This window comes from Budorcas taxicolor, chromosome 1 (genome assembly GCF_023091745.1).
Source record: "Budorcas taxicolor isolate Tak-1 chromosome 1, Takin1.1, whole genome shotgun sequence".
NCBI lineage: Eukaryota > Metazoa > Chordata > Mammalia > Artiodactyla > Bovidae > Budorcas > Budorcas taxicolor.
The window spans coordinates 202,888,993-202,915,620 of NC_068910.1; the positions used below are offsets into that span (position 1 = coordinate 202,888,993).

At 42.8% G+C, this 26,628-nt stretch overlaps 1 protein-coding gene across 1 annotated transcript; it reads left to right on the forward strand.

Annotated features, from left to right (window-relative positions):
• The first annotated feature begins 994 nt into the window (after positions 1-994).
• ASTE1 (asteroid homolog 1) lies at positions 995-15,228 on the forward strand. Its single transcript, XM_052641032.1, has 6 exons — positions 995-1,144; positions 1,639-1,810; positions 1,955-3,277; positions 10,442-10,652; positions 12,413-12,602; positions 14,901-15,228. The coding sequence occupies exons 3-6, from the start codon at positions 1,973-1,975 to the stop codon at positions 15,226-15,228; spliced, it is 2,034 nt and encodes a 677-aa protein (XP_052496992.1). The 5' UTR covers positions 995-1,144; positions 1,639-1,810; positions 1,955-1,972.
• Positions 15,229-26,628: the final 11,400 nt, after the last annotated feature.

The following is a 26,628-nucleotide window of genomic DNA, read 5'->3' on the forward strand; positions in this document are numbered from 1 at the left end:
CTCAGTAACAACAATGGAGAAGCAGCAGGTCTGACACCAGATCCGGCTGAAGCAGGACTCTAATCTTAAGGGAAACTTTAACCCTAAGGTCAAACGAATAATTCTTTGCCGTAAATTTTTTAAATTTACATTTTCGCAAAGCAGCTTAACACAAACGGAGGAGGCACGAGCCACACATCCTCTCAGGCCTGGAGCAGTTCCAGAAGGTCAAGAGCCAAGAGAAGCGAGGAGGCGCGGATTCGGAGTCCCGGGGAGGCGGCCTCGAAACCATCACATTCCCGGAACGCCCGCGCCCTGAGAAGTCTCCCCGTTACCTTTCCGGGTGGAGGGCGAGGGTGCGTCGCGCACTCCCAGAGTCCCTCCGGTAACCCGGAGTCCGGAGGTGCCGCCTCACACCTCGATTGCCAAGCCGGGCGAGCTTGGAGACCCAGACTGCGGGGCCGTTGTCAAGGAGACAGCGCGGGCCGTACCAGGAAGTCGGGCGCGGCTGCTGGGAGCCGTTGCCAGGAAGCAGGCGCGGGGCATACCGGGAAGTCGCGGAGGCGGCCCCCAGAGGGTCATTTAAGCGGAAGTGTTTGCAGACCCAGGTGGGCGGGGAAAAGACGGCCCGTCCTGCGGGCCTTGCTACCCTATCTTAACGGCAGCCATTCGGAGCGTGTTTCCTGAATGACCTCGCGCGAAGCCTGTGGACCCCTCACACCCCGTGGAGTCTGCGCCACTGACTTCCGGTAACCGGGGGCTCCGTGACGTCAAAGGCGGAGACTTCCGATTCCGCTCGGGAGGTCTGGCTCAGTTATTAGGTCCTCCAGTTCTCGCCGGGGTCCCGCGGGTCTTTCCAAAGGACCAAGAAGGTGGCCGCTGCCGGCCTGGGGACCGGGTGTGAAGGCCCGTGTTTGAGGGCTTGGAGCAGACCTTTTGTGCGCCCTCCTATCCAGCATTAATTTGTTGAACATCTACTCTGCAAGATGCTGTAACTAGCCTGGGATGAGTTGATGTGGTCTCTACTTTCATTTGCTTTAGAAGAGAGACTTGCAGAGAAGTAGGTACCCTACAGGATAAGGTGTTGAGACACACAGGGCCAATACTGAGGTGAAGTGAGTTGGGCACTGAATGCAAGAGGAAGCCCCAAAACTCTGCAATCAAGGTAAATTCTAACACAATTTCTTTAAAAATCAAAACTAATGCAAAAGAATCCATGTTTGACAAAATCTCACAATTTTAAATAAACACAGCATTAGTAACCGTGCATTGCTGAGCCATATTGGAGCCTGAGGGCAAAGGAGAAACTAGCCATTTGTATCCTGGGACTTAGCTGGTTGGGGAAGGATATGTTCAGTAATCTGGAAGATAGGCAGAGACAGATGAGTAGAGTCCCTTGTTAGGGTGAAACTGGAGAATTCGGTTCCTCCCGGCTTGAAACTTGGAACTATGCTAATTAAGACAGGCCCTTGAGCCAAGGCCTCAAAGAAATTCTCAGACTCTGATTATCAAAATAGAAAAACTGGATCCATATCAGGGACCCTGCACACTAGTTAACTGAAGCCTATGTTTTCTGATATATTAAGTGATTGAGGTTATCATTTTTGTAGCTTAAGACCTTTTACTTTGACCCAACAAAACAAATATTCTGTGTTGTAGGATGATGACTGTCTCAGTATTAAAGCCTGCAGAAGTTCTGTACGTTGGCAGCCTCTATCCCTGTCCAAAGAGCAGATTCCACGAAACTATTGAATTTGTGCCTTGTAACACTTGGGGAAAGCGAGAGAGATTAAAAAAGAACTCAACTAGGTGGTGTTGGCTCACAATCTAGGTAAGAACTAAGGTGCTAACACCTAATGTGTTCTATTTAAAGATTTCTTCATAATCTCCACTGTTCATTTGATGGTGCTGGAAACAGTAACTTTGTTCCCCATCTGTGACATCAATTAAAAATGTGTTCTCTTGTTTTAAACAGGCAATTCTTCAGACTATCATGGGTATCCGAGGTCTAATGAGTTTTGTAGAAGATCATAGTAATGAGTTTTTCACTGATGTTAAGTTGCGAGACACAAAAATTATCATTGACGGCTATGCCCTCTTCCACCGGCTTTACTTCAATTCAAACTTGGAGCTGCGGTATGGAGGGGACTATGATTCTTTTACAGATGTTGTACAAAAATTCTTTGAATCACTGTTTGCTTGTAAAATCTGCCCATATGTTGTCTTAGATGGAGGATGTGACATTTCAGATAAGAAGCTTAACACTTTAAAGGATCGAGCTAGGGAGAAGATCCAGATGGCCCATTCCCTGTCTGTTGGCGGGGGTGGGTATGTGTGCCCCTTACTCATCCGAGAGGTGTTCATACAGGTTCTGATCAAGCTGCAGGTATGTTTCGTCCAGTGCTTTGCGGAAGCAGATCGGGACATTATGACCCTTGCTAATCACTGGAATTGCCCCGTGTTATCATCCGATAGTGACTTTTGCATTTTTGACCTGAAAAGTGGGTTTTGCCCATTGAATGGCTTTCAGTGGAGAAGTGTGAACACCATCAAGGGCACACGAGACTGCTACATCCCTGCCAAGTGCTTTTTCCTCGATGCACTGTGCTGTCACTTTGGCAATATGAACAAAACGCTGCTGCCTCTTTTCGCGGTGCTGTGTGGAAATGACCATGTTAATCTGCCTGTCATGGAGACGTTCTTGAGTAAAGTACGACTCCCTCTTGGGGCTGCCAATTCCAAGGGTAGGAGACATCACCGGGTGCTGGGACTTCTAAATTGGTTGTCTCGTTTCGCTGACCCTACCGAAGCATTAGACAGCGTTCTGAACCATCTCCCCAAAAAGAGACGAGGAACCGTGAAGGAACTTCTGTGCAGATCCATGGAGGAGTACCTGCAGGCCCAGGGAAGGATTCAGGACTTCTTCCAGCATGGTGCTTACACCTGCCCAGACACCTGGAATCCCGGTTTACCACCGTGGGTGCTTGCGGCCTTAGCCAGGGGCCAACTGTCCCCTTTCATAAGTGATGCTCTGGTGCTGAGACGGACCATTCTCCACACACAGGTGGAAAACATGCAGCGACCAAACGCCTACAGAATCTCTCTGCCCATCCGGCAAGTCATCTATGGGCTCCTCGTGAATGCTCCTCCACATGTATGTAATGTGGCCTGGGATGCACTGCCTCCTCAGCCTCCAACTTTCAGCGAAGTGGAAAGGATTAATAAAAATATCAAAACATCAATTGTTCATGCAGTAGAACTACCCAAGGATCATTCTGACTTAAGCAAATTGACTGAGGTAAGTGTTTGTAATACCACCGCAATTTCTGTAAATTACAGATTACAAAGTGCTTTCAAATGTATTAGCTGTCAGTATAACAAGCTGAGGTCAGTTGCTATATTGCCTCTTTCGTAGCTGAGAAAACTAGGACTCTAAATAAGTAACTGTGTGAATCATCAGCCAGGGAGTTATCCATGCTAGGCCTCAAACCTAGATCCTTTAGTGCCAAATTTATCATTTCCACTGTACTTCAGTAGCATGTGTTATCTTTGTGGTTATTACTACTGGTGTGTTGTTAACTGGCTAGTAATAGAATGGGGTTAGTGACTAAAAATGAAAGGGAAAAAAATTCTGAGCTGCAGAAAAAGGAAAGTGCCTTCAGGCCCCAAAGGCATAACTAATATCTCAGACTGCACTGAATTGCAGTTAACAAAGTTGATACTGATGCTTGGGCCTAGTTTTTCATGTTTATTGATGAGAAATTTTTTTTAGACTTGAGGTTTATGGCATCAGGATGATTTGCTTAGTTTGATACTGAAAACATGAGTTTTAACCTAACTCATTGTTGCTTAAACCTGAATAGCAGGCCAACCCCCTTTTCAAGTTAAAGTCTCAGGGATCCCAGTCTTTACTTTTTTTTTAGTAATATTACATAAATATATTAAAAATCAGAAATAGGTATGAAGCTGCTTATATTTACAAATTAAATGCAGATAAATTCACAATTCCAATTGCAATACTTATTTGTGGGGGTGGGGGGGCGTGGCGTTGGATCCCTGGTGGCTCAGATGGTAAAGAATCTGCCTTTAATGCAGGAGATGTGGGTTCGATTTCTGGGTTGGGAAGATCCCATGGAGAAGGGAATGGCCACCCACTCCAGTATTCTTGCTTGGAGAACCCCATGGACAGAGGAGCCTGGCTGGCTACAGTCCATGGGGTCGCACAGAGTCAGACATGACTGAGCAACTAAGTACATTAGATCCAACTCAGTATCCAGACTCAGGAGTCTCCCAGGCCACTCCAAGTGCCCGTCAGCTCCAGGATATAGGACCTCAGGACAGCATCCCTGGGGGATTGAATCAGGGTCTGGAGTCCTCCCAAGGTTATACCCCATTGATTCTCCATGAGGGGTGATTTTGCCCCCAGGTGACACTTGGCAATGTCAGGGGACACTTTTGATTGGGGACACTTGGGGAAGAGGCCTGTTGCTACTGCCATCTAGTTAGGAGAGGCCAAGTATGTTGCTGAACATCTTATATTTGGCAAAACAGCACCCTCAACCAAAAATCCAGCCCAGAATGCCTGCACAGGTGACCAGGGAACTAGCCTCCCCATTGGTAACAGCTCAGGCAGGATAATAGGATTCACATTGGTGGGTCTAGGAGCCTTCTTGGCAAGGAGGAATGACTCCTATTGGAAAAGTTTTCTTTCTGGGGTGATGAAATGTTCAGGAATTAATGATGGTTGCACATGCTTATTGCTAGTGGTAAAGAACACATCTGCCAGTGCAAAAGGCTTAAGAGACCCAGGTTTGATCCCTGGGTTGGGAAGATTCCCTGGAAGAGGGCATGGCAACCCACTCCAGTATTCTTGCTTGGAGAATCCCATGGACAGAGGAGCCCCCAGGCTACGTCCATAGAGTCGCACAGTCGGACATGACTCAAGTGACTTAGCATGACATGGCACAGCACAGGCATTAGTTCAGTTCAGTTCAGTCACTCAGTCGTGTCCGACTCTGCGACCCCATGGACTGTAGCATGCCAGGCCTCCCTGTCCATCACCAACTCCCGGAGTTTACTCAAACTCTTGTCCATTGAGCCAGTGATGCCATCCAACCATCTCATCCTCTGTTGTCCCCTTCTCCCCGCACCTTCAATCTTGCCCAGCATCAGGGTCTTTTCAAGTGAGTCAGTTCTTCGCATCAGGTGGCCAAAGGATTGGAGTTTCAGCTTCAGCATCAGTCCTTCCAATGAATATTCAGGACTGATTTCCTTTAGGATGGACTGGTTGGATCTCCTTGCAGCCCAAGGGACTCTCAAGAGTCTTCTCCAACACCACAGTTCAAAAGCATCAATTCTTCAGTGCTCAGCTTTCTTTACAGTCCAACTCTCACATCCATACATGACTACTGAAGAAACCATAGCTTTGACTAGACAGACCTTTGTTGGCAAAGTAATGTCTCTGCTTTTTAATATGCTGTCTAGGTTGGTCATAGCTTTTCTTCCAAGGAGCAAGCGTCTTTTAATTTCATGGCTGCAGTCACCATCTGCAGTGATTTTGGAGCCCCCCAAAATAAAGTCTGTCACTGTTTCCACTGTTTCCCCATCTATTTGCTGTGAAGTGATAGGACCAGATGCCATGATCTTAGTTTTCTGAAAGTTGAGTTTTAAAGCCAACTTTTTCACTCTCCTCTTTCAAGACATGGCATGGCACAAATAAACCATTTTAAATGGGTGAATTTTATGACATGGGAATTATATCTCAATTAAAGAAGGAAAAAGTCCCATTGGCCTGCTTCTCCACAGGATCTGATCTTTCTTGTAACAGTTCCATGTACATAACTTCTGAGGTCCCTGCAAGGGACATGCCTGATTACAAGTCACCATGCTCAGGGAAGCCTGAGATTGGACATTCACATCTGGTGTGTACAGTTCATTCACCATTTAAGTTTAGATGAGAGACATTCTTATCTTGTTAAGTAGCACAACTGACTAGAGTTGAGCATAGGTCAGATTCCAAACAGGGATATATTAAAACTTTACCCATACCAATAAAAAAAAGTGTGGCAGTTAGCATGACTGATGCTGAATCCTTATAGCTCTTCCTGTTCTTCCACTGACCCTTCCCAGGAGTGTACCGGAGGGCCATCAGTCACTCCTCTGTCATAAGGTCTCTGTGGTGAATAGAGACTTTTTAACAATCATTAGGACCAGGTGGCCTCTATGCTCTGCTAGTCACAAACAATGGAAATCTTTTCTGAATCAGTCTGACTATGCCCATGAGACCAGTTACCCATTCATGAATTTTGACTTAGGAATGCATACCCTGTTTCCAAGTACTCACCCCCAGGTTAACTATAAATTGTCCCAATGGCCCCTGCAAATGCTTCTGATCGATTGTTGTCCAGCAGATCCTGATCCCACCCTGAGCGAGTTACCCAATAAAACAATCCATTGATTATATGGAGCCACATGCCTCATTTTTCAGTCTCAAGGTGCCTTCTCATTCCCTCCATCCTCCAACAGCAACATTCTAAAGGATGTGTTGCTGAAATTACATTTCTACTCACAACATAAATGGTGCAATGTTGGAGGCCTTTTTTTTTTTTTTAATCTATGGCTTTATTGAGAAGTAACTAATGTACAATGAAATGTCTATTTTAAGTGGGCACACTCTGATGAGTTTCGATGTACATTTACATCTGTGAATCCATCCTACAATTACGCTAATGAGTGCATCCATCAGCCCTAAATATTTCCTTTGCCTCTTTGCCCTTCATCCTTCCCTGCGTGTGTCAACATAGCAAAGTGCACAGATAATTTATACCTTGATGAGTTCTGACCAGCTTGACAGTTCCACATAAGGAGAACCCAGATGAAGACTCATTATCAGCACCCCTGCTTGCCCCAGTGTGGCTCCAGTCACTCTCTCCCTCACCTCCTGTAATCATTGTCTTAATCTCTAACAACATTGAATAGTTACTTTTTACACTTTGTAAATCATCTGTCTTCTTTTATTCAACATCATGTTCATGAGATTAATGAGATTCATTCATATCACTATGTGTAGTTGCAGATCATTGATTTCTCATTGCTGTGTATTTTTACATTGAGGGAATATGGCACAATTGATTTTTCCAGCTATTTTTTTTTTTAATAACTGATGGGCATTTGGGCAGTTTGCGGTTTAGGCTGTTATGAATAGTGCTATGAACATCTGAGTGTACAGCATTTAGTAAAAATATGGTCACATTTCAACAGAACGTGACAGTTGCACATTGTCGTATGTCCCAGCTACTCCATTCCTAGTTAGACGTCAACTAGGAGTGGAGTAGCTGGAACGTAAGACACACGTATGTTCTGCCTAGGAGACTGCCAAGTGCTCTTGTACAGTGGTTTCACCAGTAAATATTCCCATAGCAGTTTATGGGCATTCCTCTGACTCTACACTGTTACCCTGACTTGGTGTCTTCTATCCTTTTAAAAAATTTTAGCTATTCTTATTGTTGCCATCATTTTAGCCAATTTGATGAGTGTTAATTTGCATTTCTCTGATGACTTTATTTGAATACCTTTTCATGTGTTCATTGGCTGTGTGCATATTCTGTTAAGCTTCTATTCAAAGTCTTTTCCCGTATTCTTGTTTTTTGGTTTATTCCTGTATCAGTTCAGTTCAGTTCAGTTCAGTCGCTCATTCGTGTCCGACTCTTTGCAACCCCATGAATTGCAGCACGCCAGGCCTCCCTGTTCATCACCAACTCCCAGAGTTCACTCAAACTCACATCCATCGAGTCAGTGATGCCATCCAGCCATCTCATCCTCTGTCATCCCCTTCTCCTCCTGCCCCCAATCCCTCCCAGCATCAGAGTCTTTTCCAGTGAGTCAACTCTTCATATGAGGTGGCCAAAGATACAGGTCCTTTATCAAATAACATGCATTGTGGGGAGTATACTGTGGATTGTCTTTTCACTCGAGTATGTTTTCATGAACAGAAGTTCTTAATACACTCTAAAATTTCATTATACCTATCACTTTTGTGACCTACTTATTGCCTGCTCCAAAGTCATAAAAAAATTTTTGCCTTTCACCTTTAGATCTGAAATCTATCTGGAACTGATATTTGTGTGTGTATATGGTATGACACAAGGGTTGGGACACTTTTCCTGCCTGAAAATCAAGTTGAGTCAGTGAGTGCAGTGTGATAATAATCCTGCCTCGGTGGAGGTGGCAGGTATTCTCATCATGTCCCTGTATTCAAAGTGAGATGAGACCTTAGTTGTATCTGCAGTGACGTCCTTTGGGTTTCCATTGACACAGTCAATTCTGTAGTCTAATTCAAGGCTGTTAGCGCTGACTGGCCCATGGTAATTCTAAAGGGTATTGGTGTAGATGTGATTCCAGAGATGTGAAGATATGGAAACCTTATGATAGTATCTGTTCATTTTGTTTGCTTAACATGATGTGGCAATAGTACTTCACCTGGGATTTACCTGGTGGCCCAGTGGTAGGGAATCTGCCTTGCAGTGCAAGGGATGCAGGTTTGATCTCTGGTCCAGGAAGATTACACATGCTGCAGTTAAGCCTGCATGCCACAGCTGAGACTCGATGCAGCCAAATATATATTTTTTTTAGTTTAAAAAATAATAATACTTCATCTGCTCTGTGCCAGCTCTTGTAATAGAAACTTTAACAATCTCTTATTTAGTTCCCACAGTAACCACATAGGATAGTGTTTCCATTTTTGCTGTGTTACTTGTGGACAGAGCACCATTCAAGTGAACCCTCAAGAGGCTATCCATAAGGAGAGATGGAAGGGGTCATTCTTGGAGAGTAAGGCAGTGTGCCAGGACCAGCCTCTCTCCTCTGCCTCTGTGGCAGCATGAACCCTCACTAGATCTAAGGGCTGTGAGCAGAGCAGTTCCCCTTTGGGAAGGGAACATGGATGAGTGAGTCTTATGAAACATCTTGTGTAACTCATACTAGTGTCCATTATACAGATGATCAGACCTGACTGTAGAAAAGTTCAGAGACTTGCTCACGGCTGCAGTGTTAGTGAGGGGAGAACCTGTCTGAAGTCAAAGCCCAGTCTCTGCTTGGTTCATAAAAGTTTTAACTTGGCTAGAGAATTCAATAATTTAAGCATTATGTCAGAAAAGAATTCATGTATTTTCTTAGCTTTGCTTGGTATCTCCTTTTATCAGTTTAGGAGATTATGAGGAATATGTTTAAATTTAAATAATGCTACTTCCCAAAGGGGTGGTTGACTGTGCTGTAAACCACTTTGTGTATTTCTAATTTAAAAAATTTCATCAGAGTATTTAGTTATTAAAACCAGTACCTATAAATCATTGTATTAAAGCTGTCATACATTGACAATGAAACTGTTTTGTCAGTTACAATGTGTTTTACTTCAAGGTAACATCTCCATTTTCAGCTGTCAACATACTTACTTACTGGCGAGGCGTTATATGCCGAGAAACGTGCCAGGCAGTCTCATCTTTCCAGAAAATTAAGAAGGAAGTCTTTTCTGGCTTTGTGCAGATACCACCAGTACAAACTATTATTTTTCCTCTCAGCGTTTGATGGTGAAGTCACCCTGAGGTGCTCTTTTAATAGTCCTAATTTCCTTATCTGTGAAACTCTGTGACCTGCAAGGTCCCTTATGTTTCTTAAATCTTAAGAAAACTATCCTTCAATTAAAAAAGAATAAAAATCAAAAAGAAAGAAGAAAAGATATTCATTAAGTTAAAATTATTTCAACCAGAGCCTGAAGCTCTCATAGCTTATTACTTCCCTTTGTGTGAAACCTGGAGTAAAAGTTGGTGTGGTGAGTCCTTAAATATTGCTGTTCCCCTGGAATATACCCGCCACTAGAAGTGGGGCAATTCTCTTGTGGAAGAAAACAGACAGTAAGACATACATTGAGTCATGACCCAGACAAACAGAAGGCTGCGTGGGATGCTGCAGAGGCTGCATGTCGTCCCAGTCTGCCTTCCGGAGGTGGTCAGTGATGCCCTCATGGAGGAGGGGGCTGGCACAGTCACTGGCAGGTAAGGGTTGGGTTGAATGTAGATATTTGTTTCTTAAAGCACAAGTGTTAAAATGCAGATTTCTGGGCTCCCCTCAGATTTACTGAATCAGTTTTAAGGGATGGGGCCTGAGGATTGTTTTCACTAGCTTCCCAGGTGACAGGCACACTGAAGATAACCAGCAGCCCCCACGGGTTGTGGACTGGGGGGGGCGTGGACTGATGTGAACAAGGACGACAGCACGTCCAGCCAGTCACCAGACTTATGCCACCCCTTACAAAGGTTCTAAATGCTTTTAGTGGGGCTGATTTTTTTCCACAGGAAGATAAGAAACTGACCTATTTTCATTTGCATGAAAGTGTCTTCATACTAGGGAAAAAAAAAAAACGAAATTCCCCAAAGTAACTTACAGAATGTCTGGTGCGTATTTTCAGCTCTCCTTGGCTAGCCGGCAGATGCTTCTGTTAGAAACACTGAAGGTGAAACAGAGCCTCCTGGACCCAGTCCCTGCCGCGCTGAAGTTGCCTGTCGCTGTCAGCTGCTACTGGGTACAGCACACACAGGCCATGTTGAAGCTGCATCACCTACAGGCCCTGCTGCTGGGGATGCTTCTGGGGCCCTTGCGTGCCATGGTCAGCAGCCCTGGTAGGTTACCTGCATGTTCCAGGAGTATGTCTTCATGAGTTATGTGCATATAATCAACAGTTGAAACAAACAAAAGTTTTCAGATTATTTACTTCCATCAGTTGTATCTGAATTTAGAAGTGGGGCACCCAGACGTCTCTGATTCCTTGATCAATCTTTCTGAGCACCACGTGTGCCCTGACCCCAAGGGCACAGCAGTGAAGATGTGCTGATGCTGCCTCACGCAGCTGCCCCACGGCACCTGAGGCTGAGTCCTGAAAGCACGACTTCCATGTGCATTTTGTACTCCGTGTTCCCTGTCCCTCTCTTCAGTGCAGCAGCAGCATCTCCCCTGGAGACTTACGTCAAATTGCCCATTAGTGGAACTTCTGAACACCTACAATAACAGGAAACGTTAATGCTTGTGCTTTTGTTTTTTGTTTTCTCCACTGCAAGTTTCTGTTAGTATATAAGTTAATGATGGTAGAAACAGTAATTTCTCTATTAGAGAAATATACTTTGAGGCACTCTCATCTTCATTTAAACACCAGGTGAAATAAATATTGAAGCATTGGAGCCTATCAATCCTCTAATGAAATTACTCTTTGTATAAGATTATGAGCTTTATCCAACATGTATAACAGTTGTCACACTCTAGAACAGCACTATCTAACATGATAGCTGTGAGCCACATGTGGCTATTTAAAGTTGAACCTTCAGCTTCTCAATGAACTCACATTTCAAATGCCCCGGAGCCACAAGTGCCTGAGGCTGCTGTACTGGACAGCACAGATGTAGAACATTCCCATCATGGCAGGAAGTTCTGGACAGCACTATTCTGACATTTGCTATTTAAATTAAGTTCATGAAACGATGAGCCAACACAGACTCCAGGAAACCCCAGAATATGAGAGCCTCTGTCACAGGGGACTATTGCAAAGCAAGTAAGTTCCAGCCTGCTACCAATTAGGACAGAAGTTGGGGTGTTTCCCCTCACTGAATATAAACATAGTTTAAGATTGTCAGAGCACCAGCCTATTAGGTTTTTACCTGAGTCCAACAGAAGGGACATGTCAAGGGTCTGTCTGTTTTCTTTTAGGAATGTGGACCCCCTACCCCCACCGAGGCAGGCTCAGTGCCTTGCTGCTCGCTCATTGGTGAAAGGTGGGCCTCCTTTTCCTCCCTTCCAAGTTGGTCTGGAAGGCAGGCTGCATGTGGACCTGGGCACAGGCAGGTCTCCTGGGGTGGCTGCTGCTTTTCCTTCAACGTTGAGCAGGTGGATGACTTGCCAGATTCTCTTAAGAGTCTTACTTTTGTTTTTTCCCCATAAAACAGAAGTTAAAGCGTGTTTTGAACACACGACTGTTTCTTTGGGGAAATTTAGTGAAAGAGAATAGTAAAGAGAGTGGGATTTTTCATAGTAATTGGTATTTTTCAGAGACAGATTAAGGGTTTGGAGAGTTCAAATGCAGATATGTTTAAGGTCAGGTAGTAGATCAGAGGAAGAGATATTATTTTAAGGAAAAGTAAAGAATTTGGGGTTGAATAAGCTTAGGTTGTCACTAAAAAGGCATCTCAGTGTAAATATTTCAGTTTATATGTCGATAGGCTTTTACATTTTCATTTACATGAAAATAGCTAAGAGCCAGAAAAGAAAAGCATTTTGGTTATTTAAATAGTTTTTTTTCTTTATGAAATCTGAAGTTTTATGTATGGAAAAATATTACAAGAAGATACAGTGTTTTTGGAAATACTGCCCTTTGGCTGTGTCTCTTATCTAGAGGAGAAAGCTGGGCGGGGCGGTGGTGCTGAGACGCTGTATGAAGAGCTTCAGCGGGTGAAGGCGCCACCAGGCACACGGCTGGACTTGGACACAGCTCACGTCTTCTGTCAGTGGCAGTGTTGCCTGCAGATGGGGCTGTATCTCAACCAACTGCTGTCCACGCCTCTTCCGGAGCCAGACCTAACTCGGTAAGTACCAGGAAACCGGTTCAGGTGGCCACATGTCAAAGTTCTATTTACACTTAAAGCAAAGATTTTTTTAACGAAACCAAATTTAGTATAATTGGTCTTGGATCACTGTTATACCTGAAGAACTATAATGCTAAGTTTAAAAAATATTAAATTATTTCCATATTTCCAAAGAAAGTTTCCATGATTTTTTTTTAAAGCTTTCCAAATTAAAAAAAAAAATCAATTCCTTAAAGTAAAGGTAAGAGGCAGTTGTTGGTAGAGTATAACTCTTCCCCTCCTTTCTTTCAGATATCACAGTATAAAGGCTTTTTCTGATGATCTTCCTGAAATATTCCCTACTTCCAGTCTCTGTAGTCCTGCTGCTCTTCTGTGTCTTTGTACTTGCATTTCTTACCCCTTGGCATATTATTATTCATTCATTCATTCAGATAGTAAATATTTACTCTGTGCTAGGGTGTAGTGAGCAAAACATCTAAAAAGTCTGTTGTCACAGAGTTTTAGTGATGTGACTGTGAGATGCTTATGTGGATTTTTTTGTCTGGGGCTTTTGTTTTGCCAGACAAGTATGTAGAAGGGAGAGACAGCCTGCATGCTAGGAAGTGGGTTAACATTTGACTGTGGAGTGTAAAATGTATAAGGAAAGGCTAGCAGTAGGGTGTGGGCCAGTAAAAAGGGTGGTAGGATCAACAGACTGGACATCTGAGTGATTTGTATATTTGAGGGAATGAGTGAGAAAGACAAAAGGGAGATGATTAGAAAATAGACTTGCAGCTACATATATCTCTGCACTTGATTATAAGCCCTGGGAGGGCTAAGGAGTTGTTTGCTGTGTTTACTGTTATAGCCCTAGAGTCTGACATTCAGTAAGTACTCAGGTATTTATTGAATAAATTAGTTTTATATGGAGGCATTTCATGTATGCTGGTATGACTTGAAATGTTTCAAGTTCAAAGCTTCCTAGCAGTAAATACTGTTGTTAATGTTATTGAAGGTAAGTCTGTGTGCCTGACACACAGTGAGGCCAAACAATACCAGAATATTGGAGTTTGGAGCAGAGAAGGGTTTATTGCAGGGCCATGCAGGGAGATGGGTGGCTTGTGCCTTAAAAACCCAAAATTCCCCCAAAAGCTTTCAGCAAAGCCCTTTTGTAGGAAAAGTGAGGGAGGGCACGGTTAGTTGTTGCAAACTTCTTGGTGTCAGATCCTTTGTTCTTGGTCAGATCCTGATATTCCTGTACACTCGTAACAAAACAGTTGTTATTCTCTGTTTTGAGAAAGGGAAGGAGAGGCATTAAATTCTGTTTCCTTGCTTTCTTGCAGCTTTTAACACCTAACTCCTTAAGCAAAGCGATGGCATTACCCCTCATTTTACTGTTCAAAGTCCCAAGGCTTGACTTTCATCCTCTGAGGTCCAGGCTCTGGCAGTGCTGAAGCTCTTGCTGCTAGCACGTCAGCCCATCAGGCCTGCCAGCTTGACAGCACCTGAGCCTCAGCTGCCCCCAGGGACCCCCAGCAATCACAGGTGGCCACACAAACCTGCCAACCCAGCCAGGCTCCTATTACATTAATACACCCTGAAACTTTCTACCAAGTAAGATTAATTGCCCTTTGACCTATGGATTCTTTATTCCTTTCCTTTAATAATTTTGGCCATCCTTGACTGGATCCTCTCTAGTGACCACAGATCTATTTAAAACAAAACAGCAGAAACAGTTCCCTTAATAGTGATTTCAGCAGGAGAGTTGTTTCTGCATCTCAGCATCAAAGGCTCTTTAAGTGATGATTTATACTAAATGAATGGTGGTTCTCCATCATTTGCTAAGGTACCAATCAACCCTGGCAGTAAGCTGTATATTAATATTAAATCTGTGGCTTCCAGTTCATCTCAGCTTGTATTTGTGTAGTTTTTAATCCAGGTGAACCAATGACCTCACAAATGATGCAATTAAATTTTCTCATATTTCAACAGCCTACCTGTTTGTTTAATCAGAGGCATTTTAACTCCTTTTCTTTGAAGTGTTAAGAGGCCTGCTCAAGTTGGGGCCAGTTGCAGAACCAGCAAGCACCCATCATTTACTTTGTAGATAAAAAGTTCTAAGTATTACCAGCCAAGAGGTAATCTTTGTAACAATTCAGTTCCTTCTTTCAAGAAACAGATTATCCTTGAGTAAGTAATAATGATTTTATAGAAGCAGTGCTCTCAGTATTTGATGCATCTGTTGAAGCCACGTTAGTGACAGCTGTCCCAGCGCAGGAGCCTCGACTGTAATGATACCCTCTCCTCTTCCCTGAGCAGACTGTACAGTGGGAGCCTGGTGCATGGTCTGTGCCGACAACTACTGACGTCGGCCTCGGTGGAGAGCCTCCTGCGCTTGTGTCCTGAGGCCCAGCAACTCTACGAAAATCTATTCAATGCCACAAGATCCTGTGCCCCTGCCGAACTATTCCTACCAAAAGTTAAATTAAATTCAAAAAGAAGAAAGCAGAAGAAATCAGGTATCAGCTGGTCAGAGAACAGAGTGGGAACCACCCTGAATGCTAGGAGTTGGCATGAAGGAAGCAATCGGTTTGAGCTGTTGATGGTGGAGCCCTTGGAGAATGAGGAGGCCCCGGAGCTCGAATAAACTCAGTTTATAATTCTTATCAAGAGTTTGTGTTACCTCCCTTGAAATGATAGTGTTTTTTCTTTAGAATTAATCTGTGAGAGGATAAACACTGCAGTACTTTGAATTGCAAAGTATTTTTTATAATGCTTTTGATAGTGATTTAAGCCAACTTTTTGTATTTCTTAAACACATGTGAAAACATGTTTGTACTTGCCACATTCCACTTCAGTAAGTTAATAATAGTCTACAGTCTTCAAATTGCAGCAACTCAGTCCAAGCTATGTTTTTTTCAAAAAGAACAGAAATCCTATGTCAGTTACTTCCTATAAGCTGAAGCTGACTTATCATCATTTAAAACAACTTTTTTACAACTGTGTCTTCTTCATCCTTTATTAGGAAAGGTCTAGGCCCTGGAAGATAGAAGCTGTCAGACAGAAAATGAGACTCTTAAGTACTTTGACAAGAGCCCATGGCAGGGCTGATGAGCACTTTTAGAACAGAAATTGAAACTGTTAATGGTCCCAACAAGAGAAGAAACAGCATCCTGGTGGTGAGATGTGCAAGTAATTTGATGTCTTAGCCAGCATTTTTAAATGGAATTATCAGATATACATATCATGGATAGTGCAACTTCTTACTGTGGACTGCAGTCAAGACTTTGAAAGGCACTGCTCTGGAACACACTAGAGACTACCAACATTAGAAACACCTACAGAACAGTGAAGACATGGCCAGTTCTAAATAAAGAACTGAAAATAGAAAAGCAAGTGGAATGAATATATTTGGGCAAGTCTGAGAGTATACTCCAACCTTCATCTTTTATGTATTCATGCAAATGGTGTTCTGCTGTCTTTGCTGTCTCATTGCTATATTCCCTCAGCAGCTAAATGTGGTTTCAGCTGTTTTTTGAGCAGGCCTATCTCGTTATTTTTGTACTACTCATGGGGTTCTCACAGCAAGAGTACTGGAGTGGTTTGCCATTCCTTCCTACAGTGGATCACGTTTTGTCAGAACTCTCCACTATGACCTATCTATCTTGGGTGGTCTTGCACAGTATGGCTCATAGTTTCATTGAGGTACACAAGCATGTAAGATCTTCGGCATATCAAAATTCTCTTCCTTGATTCTTGGAGCTGGGGGCCAGTCGAGAAATTATACTAGTAGCAGTGTCTTATTTCCTGGCTTATCATCAACACTGCTTTATTTAAAAAATGTTTAATTAGAAGATAATTGCTTTACAGTATTTTGCTGCTTTTTAAAACCACCAACCTTGCATGAAAAACCATTCTCTCCCAGTTCTGCTTTGGCAAGTGTACTGATTTGATAGGCACCAAACTGAAGAGTGTAGGGCTACATAATTTAATTGTGTACAGCTACAATTCAAAATTGAATTGTATCATTTACCTTTTTCTTTCATTAACAGGAATTTTTCAATCGAAGGAGCCTTCCTTCTTTCAGTAGATGTAAAAAAACAGGTTCCTTTCTTTCACTGTTGGAGTTAGGCCCATTCGCTTGAAACTATATAGCCTTGCAGTAAAGTTGAAATCTAATAATGTCCATTAACTCTTACTATGAGAATTCAGGAAAGTTACCTACTGTGGTATGTATCTTCTCCTGTGTATATTAAGCAAGAGGTCACAAGTGCTCCACAGTACATCCGAAGGGGTTTACCAAAGAAATATGACATACTACCTGACCCCCAAAGTCATACTTGTGTAAGCTGCAAGGGGAGGTGAGATAGTGAAATAATGAGAACATTTTATGATGCAGTTCATCAGATGCAAAATGGCAAAGTACAGACTGAAGGCTACAGTCAGGAGAGAGCAGCCATGAAGACAAGGAGGCAAAACCTGAGGATTCTCAGACGTGGCTTTTGAGCTTGGCTGAGAGGTAGAGATGTGATTTGGAGGAAGTACAGGTGGGGATGGGAGCACATGTAGAACGTCACATACTCCACTTGGAAAACCTGTTTCCTATGTTTTTTAATCAAGTCTTTAGACCTTGCTCTTTCTGATTCAGTTCTAGCTACTGAAATTTCACTTGAGTCTTTGGGGATGTTAAGTCTTCAATTAGCAATTTAAGTAATAAAAAGAACTTTGGACGCTAAGATCAGTAAATTTTAGGAATAAAGCTGGAGAGAGAAAAACACGATAATGTGATGTTGTTCTGTTTAGCTGTGATTAAACTTTTATTTGTGCAAGTCCTTTTTGAGATACCTGGACGTGGGGAGTTGAATATGTATATCCTATAAATATAAATTTAAAGGCCTTTCTTAATAATTATGACAAAAAAGGAATTCAAATTAATTTCATGTTTGAATTTCTAACTCAAACCAATTAGTTTTAGAAGCTAGAAAGATCTTACAATTATCTTTTCCTCCTTTGTGCATAAAATAAATGAACCAATGACTATGCCTCAGTTACCCTATCTGCTGGAGTAGGAAATGGCAACCCACTCCAGTATTCTAGCCTGGAAAATTCCATAGACAGAGGAGGCTGATGGCTACAGGTCCTGGGGCTGCAAACAGTTGGACATGACTGAGCATACACACACACCCTATCTGTAAAACTGGAATCAGAATAGTTCACATTGTTGTCCAAGGGATAAAATGATGTGTACTTTTAAGTTAGTTAACACAGTGGCCAGCACTAAAAACATGCCGCAAATGACAGCTATTATTAAATCCACACCTGAGAGCCTAGAGCAAAGCAAGGGCTCTGGGAGAAATGAGGGTGCTGGGCAGAAACATACGGCATCGTGAAACCAGTGGCTACCAGAGCTCATGGCAGACTCTTGCAGAGGCAAAGCAGGTCAACATTGTTAAATATGGCTGAGTTGAGAAGGGCAAGAATGTGAGAACATTAGCACAGCTTTAGCAGAGCTGCCAGGCTGAAGCCACACTGGAAAGTGGAGAAGTGCTGGGAGGGTGCGAAGCAGCAGCCAAGCTCACCTCCAGGAAACAATGAATAAAGACCAGAAGGCCTGAGCACTTTGCTGCTTCTGTCCTTTTTTCTTGTTATCAAGGAATTTTCTGTAGTGTTTTTAAACCCAATTTGAGACTTCAGGACGTTTAGAGACAAGAGAAAATTAGGAGCAAGCGTTACCTTTTCCTGCAGCTGCAAGGGTGCTATCCTGGCCCTATCCCGTAACCCTAAGGAGACCAGTCAGAGTTCATGGAACACTGATCTCTAGCACATGCCATTTGGCTGGTTTGCACACCACGAACCTGGCAGCACCCAGCAAGCAGTCACTCGCAGGACCAGGAGATATAGTTCCACTTCTGTAAAAGGACAAACTCTCATCCGACTCCAGACACTGACCCTGGATTCTTAGTGCAGTGTTAGTGGAGTACTCAGTATTTATCTCATAATGTCTTTCATTGGTGCATTTCAGTCAGGGCAGCTAGAAATGATTCTGTACTTGTACCAATTTAAAATGAAATACTCTTCCTTCTGGAGAGATGTCTATTAAAAAGATGGCTCTCCACTTGCAGCAACAGCTTTCTGAGCCATACAGGATACACTGCTTTAGCATTTCTTTCCAGGTCTGAATAATAGTATAATTCAAGCCCATCCAGCTATAATAATTCTAAGATGCATTTTAAATTTCAAAGGCATGTACTGCCCCTAGGCAGTGTACCAGTCTATTAAAATGGGTGAAAGAAATGAAGAGGTAAAACATGGAGAATTGTTCTAGCTAGTTTCACTGGATTTAGTGTTCAGGGAGAGAAATTCCGCATGTTACATATGCACATTCAGGCACTTTTTTTTTTTTTTTGGCCTCACAGTGTGGCTTGTGGGATCTCAATTCCCCAACCAGGGACTGAACGCAGGCACCACCAGTGAAAGTGCCAAGTCCTAACCACTGGACCATCAGGGAATTCCCCCACATGCAATCACTTTTATTCCTAACTAGTATAGGTAGCATTTTAGGTATTTGGTTAATATAGCTTAAGTTTTTATTAAAATAGCTAAATTGTACATATTTTAAGAAATTTTCCCATTATCACTTTAGGAGATACTTGGAGATTTCTGTGTACAATATAACCCACTATCATCAGGATCAAGGAATACCTAGGAATGTTTTTGCCAAAAACAAAATTAAACAATAAAAATGTATCTGCTGGATTTTTGATAATTTGTAAGACTGAATCATTTGTCTTTGTGAAAACATTATAAGCATCACATGATCTAGCATACAGGATTGGGAAGACTTTTCAGGCATGTTGATATGTATAATTAGGGCTTTTTGGAGGATTAACTAAAGTGCTTGTTCTTCTTGAAAAACTGCTGTGTGTGTATCCAGCCGTCACCCCCTTCCCCATCTTCCTGTGTCTGGCTTACGTGTGTTCCTTGTAATGACGGAATAAATCAAAGGATGTGGACAGGAAAAACAAGTCTACTCTGCAGTGTCTCAATGCATGCTGTCATGGATGCAGAGTAATGAGCTCTATTTCACAATAGGTAGATTAATCTTATTAAAAGTGTTCTGCTATGGAAACCTTTGAGTAAATACATATTAATACTACTCTAAAAAATGGAGTTAATAAACATACCAATGAGAACAGCTAAAATCAGCTGAAACTGCCGTAACAACACAGCATTTTTGTGTTCATTAAAAAGAAAAAACCTTATTTTCAGATTTCCTATTCAGCTGTCATTCAATATTTCTATAGGATGGGGTATAGTTGAAAATGAGGGAACTGGGGGTTCTGTTGCAGACTGTTGCTGTTTTTTAGTCCCTAAGTCGTGTCCAACTCTTTTGCAACCCCCAGGACTGTAATCCACCAGGCTCCTCTGTCCATGGGATTTCCCAGGCAAGAATACTGGAGTGGGTTGCCATTTCCTTCTCCAGGGGATGTTCTCAGGGATTGAATCTGTGTCTCCAGCATTAGCAGGTGGATTCTTTACCACTGAGGCACCAGGGTCCACCTTGGTGGATATGTTAAGTTAAACGTAGCTTTTAGGTGCTTAAGTAGAGAGAAGCCTAAATTAAAGTCTTTGAGTGTTGAGATCATGAAGTGTTTTCCTCCTCCTCTGCTTACAAATATCTCCAATAAGTATACTGTACTATTGTAATCCTTTGAAAAAGAAGGAGGAGCTAGACATCAAATTGCCAACATTTGCTGGATTGTAGAAAAAGCAAGGACATTTCAGAAAAATCTGTCTGTTTCATTGACTACACTAAAGCCTTTATGTAGATCGTGACAAACTGGAATGCTCTTAAAGAGATGGAAATACAGATCATCTTACCTCTCTCCTGAGAAACCTATGTGCAGGTCAAGAAGCAAGTTAGAACCCCCTATGGAACAACCGATTGGTTCCAGATCGAGAAAGGAGTACAACAGTGCTGTCTCCTGTCACCCTGTTTGTTTAACCTATATGCTGAACACATCATGAGAAATGCCGGGCTGGATGAGTTACAAACTGGAATCAAGATAGGAGGGAGAAACATCAACAACCTCAGATATGCAGATGATACACTTTAATGGGAAAGCAAAGAGGAACGAAAGAGCATCCTGATGAGAGTGAAGGAAGAGAATGAAAAGAGCTGGCTTAAGACTAAATATTAAAAAACTAAGGTCATGGCATCTGGCCCTATTACTGCATGGCAAAAAGGGGAAAAGGTAGAAGCAGTGACAGATTTCCTTTTCTTGGGCTTCAGAATCACTGTGGATGGTGACTGCAGCCATGAAATCAGAAGATGATTGCTTCTTGGCAAGAAAGCGATGACAAACCTAGACAGCATGTTGAAAAGCAGACACGTTAGTCTGCCAACAAAGGTCCAAACAGTCAAGGCTATGGTCTTCCCAGTGGTCACGTATGGTTGTGACACCTGGATCATAAAGAAAGCAGAACGCCAAAGAACTGTGATGCCTTCAAACTGTGGTGCTGGAGAAGACTCCCAAGAGTCCCTTGGACAGCAAGATCAAACCAGTCAATATTAAGAGAGATAAAGACTGAATATTCACTGGAAGGACTGATGCTGAAGCTCCAGTATTTTGGTCATCTGATGTGAACAGAAAACTCACTGGAAAAGTTCCTGATGATGGGAAAGATGGCTGAATGGCATCACGGACCCAACAGGCATGAGTTTGGGCAAGCTCTCGGAGATGGTGAAAGACAGGGACGCCTGGCATGCTGCAGTCCATGGGGTCGGAAAGTGTCGGACATGACTGGGTGACTGAACAACAACAACTATTATAATCCGAGAACTGTCTGTAACAGTTAAGATTCTAGGAAGGATGCCATTAAGAAAGCAAGCTTCTGACAGTCCCTTGTCTAGCCCCCCAAAACTGAGGAAAACAATAGGCAAAAATGGTGGGCAGGGGGCCTTTGGCCCTGAAACCTGGGAATGGTGACATTCACAAATCCAAGTTCCCAATCAAAGCACTATAGCTCTGTTAAGCTCCCAGATTTATGCAAGTTTTTTTTAAACACACTGACCCTATTATGATCATCATAAATCATTTTGCAAAGCTATTTTGGTAAGTCGAACAGCCAAGAACTAAGAAATCCTGTCATAACTTTACTGTAGAAATATATTGTGCAAATATGTTGGTTTAGAATGTTCTTTCTCTGTAAGACTGGACTGATAGTATATTTTGGATAATATACTTCAGCCTGCTCAAACAATGATGCCTGTTTTTCTGTTTGTGTTAGGAGGAAACAACTGACAAGAAGGAAGTCCATCCAAGGGGGTGAGAAGGACAAGTAAACAGAGGAGCAGGTGAGTGGGGTGTGTGTAGGGCAGGGGGAGGAGGCCCTGTGTGTATTAAAAAGCATAACTCAGATGGGACAACAGATCAGAACACCCCAGCCCATTGTAAGAGGGAGCCTTGGTGATGAGGTGGACCAGTAACAGCTGCCATGTCCTTCCTGTTGATGATGTTCTGAGAACAGACTGAGTCCCTGACTTTTCCCACAGACAGGAGCCTTGGTGGAGACCCAGGAGTCACTGACAGGAAATCTGGTATCAGCTGCATCCATATCAGACAGAATACCTTGTTGAGAAACTGGAGGATAGAGAAGATTGATGCCTCCTCCTTTCTGGTCCACTGAACACACTGCAGAGGCCTTATTCTGCTCTTTGTGAACAGCTACATCAGAGACAATCTTCTATGAAAGACCAACACAAATGCAGTGGAAACAATATGGAAGTGAATGTGAGTACCTGTGTGCCAGTAAAATTTTTGGGCCATGGTCTGTCATCCCCTAGATTAAATTAACAGCCCTATGTGGGTGAGTGAGGAGGACATTAAACAGTATCTCTTAATTTTTAGCACCTCTAATTCATGGGCTATCTACCTAGATCTACTCCATGAGAAAGATGCTTATAAATTCCAATGCAGTCATATTATGCAACTCTATGGATGAATATGATAAAGGACCATGAAGACACACTCATTTATAATAACTCCCTAAAATCCATCAATCCGGGGCGGCAGCCGAGAGGAGCAACCCCACATCCAAGGTCACGAGAGGTGGCAGTGAGGAGATATCCCTTGTCCAAGGTAAGGAGCAGCGGATGCACTTTGCTGGAGCAGCTGTGAAGAGATACACCACGTCCAGGGTAAGAGAAACCGAACTAAGACAGTAGGTGTTGCTAGAGGGCATCAGAGGGCAGACACACTGAAACCATACTCACAGAAAACTAGTCAATCTCATCACACAGACCACAGCCTTAGCTAACTCAATGAAACTAAGCCATGCCATGTGGGGCCACCCAAGACAGGCTGGTCATGGTGGAGAGGTCTGACAGAATGTGGTCCACTGAAGAAGGGAATGGCAAACCAGTATTCTTGCCTTGAGAACGCCATGAATAGTATGAAAAGGCAAAATGATAGGATACTGAAAGAGGAACTTCCCAGGTCAGTAGGTGCCCAATATGCTACTAGAGATCAGTGGAGAAATAACTCCAGAAAGAATGAAGGGACAGAGCCAAAGCAAAAACAATACCCGGTTGTGGATGTGACTGGTGATAGAAGCAAGGTCCGATGCTGTAAAGAGCAATATTGCGTAGGAACCTGGAATGTCAGGTCCATGAATCAAGGCAAATTGGAAGTGGTGAAACAGGAGATGGCAAGAGTGAACGCTGACATTCTAGGAATCAGCAAACTAAAATGGACTGGAATGGGTGAATTTAACTCAGATGACCATTATATCTACTACTGCGGGCAGGAATCCCTTAGAAGAAACGGTGTAGCCATCATGTCAACAAAAGAGTCCGAAATGCAGTACTTGGATGCAAACTCAAAAACAACAGAATGATCTCTGTTCATTTCCAAGGCAAACCATTCAGTATCACGGTAATCCAAATCTATGCCCCAACCAGTAACGGTGAAGAAGCTGAAGTTGAATGGTTCTATGAAGACCTACAAGACCTTTTAGAACTAACACCCAATAAAGATGTCCTTTTCATTATAGGGGACTGGAATGCAAAAGTCAGAAGTCAAGAAACACCTGGAGTAACAGGCAAATTTGGCCTTGAAATACAGAATGAAGCTGGGCAAAGGCTAATAGAGCGTTGCCAAGAGAATGCACTGGTCATAGCAAACACCCTCTTACAACAACACCAGAGAAGACTCTACACATGGACATCACCAGATGGTTGACACCGAAATCAGATTGATTATATTCTTTGCAGCTAATAAAGATGGAGAAGCTCTATACAGTCAGCAAAAACAAGACCAGGAGCTGACTGCAGCTCAGATCATGAATTCCTTATTGCCAAATTCACACTGAAATTGAAGAAAGTAGGGAAAACCACTAGACCATTCAGATACGACCTAAATCAAATCCCTTATGATTATACAGTGGAAATGAGAAAAAGATTTAAGGGACTAGATCTGATAAGACTGCCTGATGAACTATGGACAGAGGTTCATGACATTGTACAGGAGACAGGGATCAAGACCATCCCCATGGAAAAAAAGGCAAAAAAGCAAAATGGCTATCTGGGGAGGCCTTACAAATAGCTGTGAAAAGGAGAAAAGCAAAAAGCAAAGGAGAAAAGAAAAGATATAAGCATCTGAATGCAGAGTTCCAGAGAATAGCCAGGAGACATAAGGAAGCGTTCCTCAGCGATCAATACAAAGAAATAGAGGAAAACAACAGATTGGGAAAGACTAAAGATCTCTTCAAGAAAATCAGAGATACCAAGGGAACATTTCATGCAAAAATAGGCTCGATAAAGGACAGAAATGGTCTGGACCTAAAAGAAGCAGAAGATACTAAGAAGAGGTGGCAAGAATACACAGAAGAGCTGTACATAAAAGAGCTTCACGACCCAGATAATCATGATGGTGTGATCACTCACCTAGAGCCAGACATCCTGGAATGTGAAGTCAAGTGGACCTTAGAAAGCATCACTACGAACAAAGCTAGTGGAGGTGATGGAATTCCAGTTGAGCTATTTCAAACCCTGAAAGATGATGCTGTGAAAGTGCTGGACTAAGTATGCCAGGAAATTTGGAAAACTCAGCAGTGACCACAGGACTGGAAAAGGTCAGTTTTCATGCCAATGCCAAAGAAAGGCAATGCCAAAGAATGCTCAAACTACCGCACAATTGCACTCATCTCACACACTAGTAAAGTAATGCTCAAAATTCTCAAAGCCAGGCTTCAGCAGTACGTGAACCATGCACTTCCAGATGTTCAAGCTAGTTTTAAAAAAGGCAGAAGAACCAGAGGTCAAATTGCCAACATCCGCTGGATTATGGAAAAAGCAAGAGAGTTCCAGAAAAACATCTATTTCTGCTTTATTGACTATGCCAAAGCCTTTGACTGTGTGGATCACAATAAACTGTGGAAAATTCTGAAAGAGATAGGAATACCAGACCACCTGACCTGCCTCTTGAGCAACCTATATGCAGGTCAGGAAGCAACAGTTAGAACTGGACATGGAACAACAGACTGGTTCCAAATAGGAAAAGGAGTACGTCAAGGCTGTATACTGTCACTCTGCTTATTTAACTTCCATGCAGAGTACATCATGAGAAACGCCGGGCTGGAAAAAGCACAAGCTGGAATCAAGATTGCCAGGAGAAATATCAATAACCTCAGATACGCAGATGACACCACCCTTATGGCAGAAAGTGAAGAGGAACTAAAAAGCCTCTTGATGAAACTGAAAGTGGAGAGTGAAAAAGTTGGCTTAAAGCTCAACATTCAGAAAACGAAGATCATGGCATCCGGTCCCATCACTTCATGGGAAAGATGGGGAAACAGTGAAAACAATGTCAGACTTTATTTTTTTGGGCTCCCAAATCACTGCAGATGGTGATTGCAGCCATGAAATTAAACGATGCTTACTTCTAGGACAGTTACAACCAACCTAGATAGTATATTCAAAAGCAGAGAGATTACTTTGCCAACAAAGGTCCATCTAGTCAGAGCTATGGTTTTTCCAGTAGTCATGTATGGATGTGAGAGTTGGACTGTGAAGAAGGCTGAGCGCCGAAGAATTGATTCTTTTGAACTGTGGTGTTGGAGAAGACTCTTGAGAGTTTCTTAGACTACAAGGAGTTCCAACCAGTCCATTCTAAAGGAGATCAGTCCTGGGTGTTCTTTGGAAGGAACGATGCTAAAGCTGAAACTCCAGTACTTTCGCCACCTCATACGAAGAGGTGACTGTGGAAAGGACTCTGATGCTGGCAGGGATTGGGGGCAGAAGGGGATGACACAGGATGAGATGGCTGGATGGCATCACTGACTCAGTGGACGTGAGTTTGAGTGAACTCCGGGAGTTGCTGATGGTCAGAGAGGCCTAGCGTGCTGCAATCATGGGGTCACGAAGAGTTGGACATGACTGAGTGGCAGAACTAAACTGAAAATCCATTAGCAATGCTTCAACATGAAATCTGTTGTGTCCTTTTTACCAAGCATACGTTTTTCTGCCCTTTGGTTGGGGTCTGCTATGTATTGCTCAAAGATAATATTTTGTGAGACTCACATAACCAGTTGTTTCATATTGGCTTTTAAGGTGCAGACTTGATGAAAAAGAGCAAATGGTCAAGGCATTATGGTATTTTATAACCACAGATGACACCAAATTGTCACTTCTGTGTAACAGGGAAGGCCTCAATAGAAAACTACTTTAGTATAGCTGAGTGAATTGGTATTTAAAAAAAAGAAAAAACCTGTATCAAAGAGCATATATTTTTTTTTAATTCAAAGGCTGGAAATACTCAGAAAACAAAAATAGATCTTTAGGGTCATGTAGAACAGTGTGCCCAATTTCCCACACTGTGTGCTCTTAATACTGTGAGATATAATTTCTACCCTCATCTAAGTAGTAAGAATGCAATTACTGCTGAAGTAATAATGGTGATGGGGCAACTGGGACTGATGTATAAAGGCAGTTCAGCCAGGCCAGCAGCCATGGGGCCACTGTAGACGTATAGGCCTTTGCCAGGAT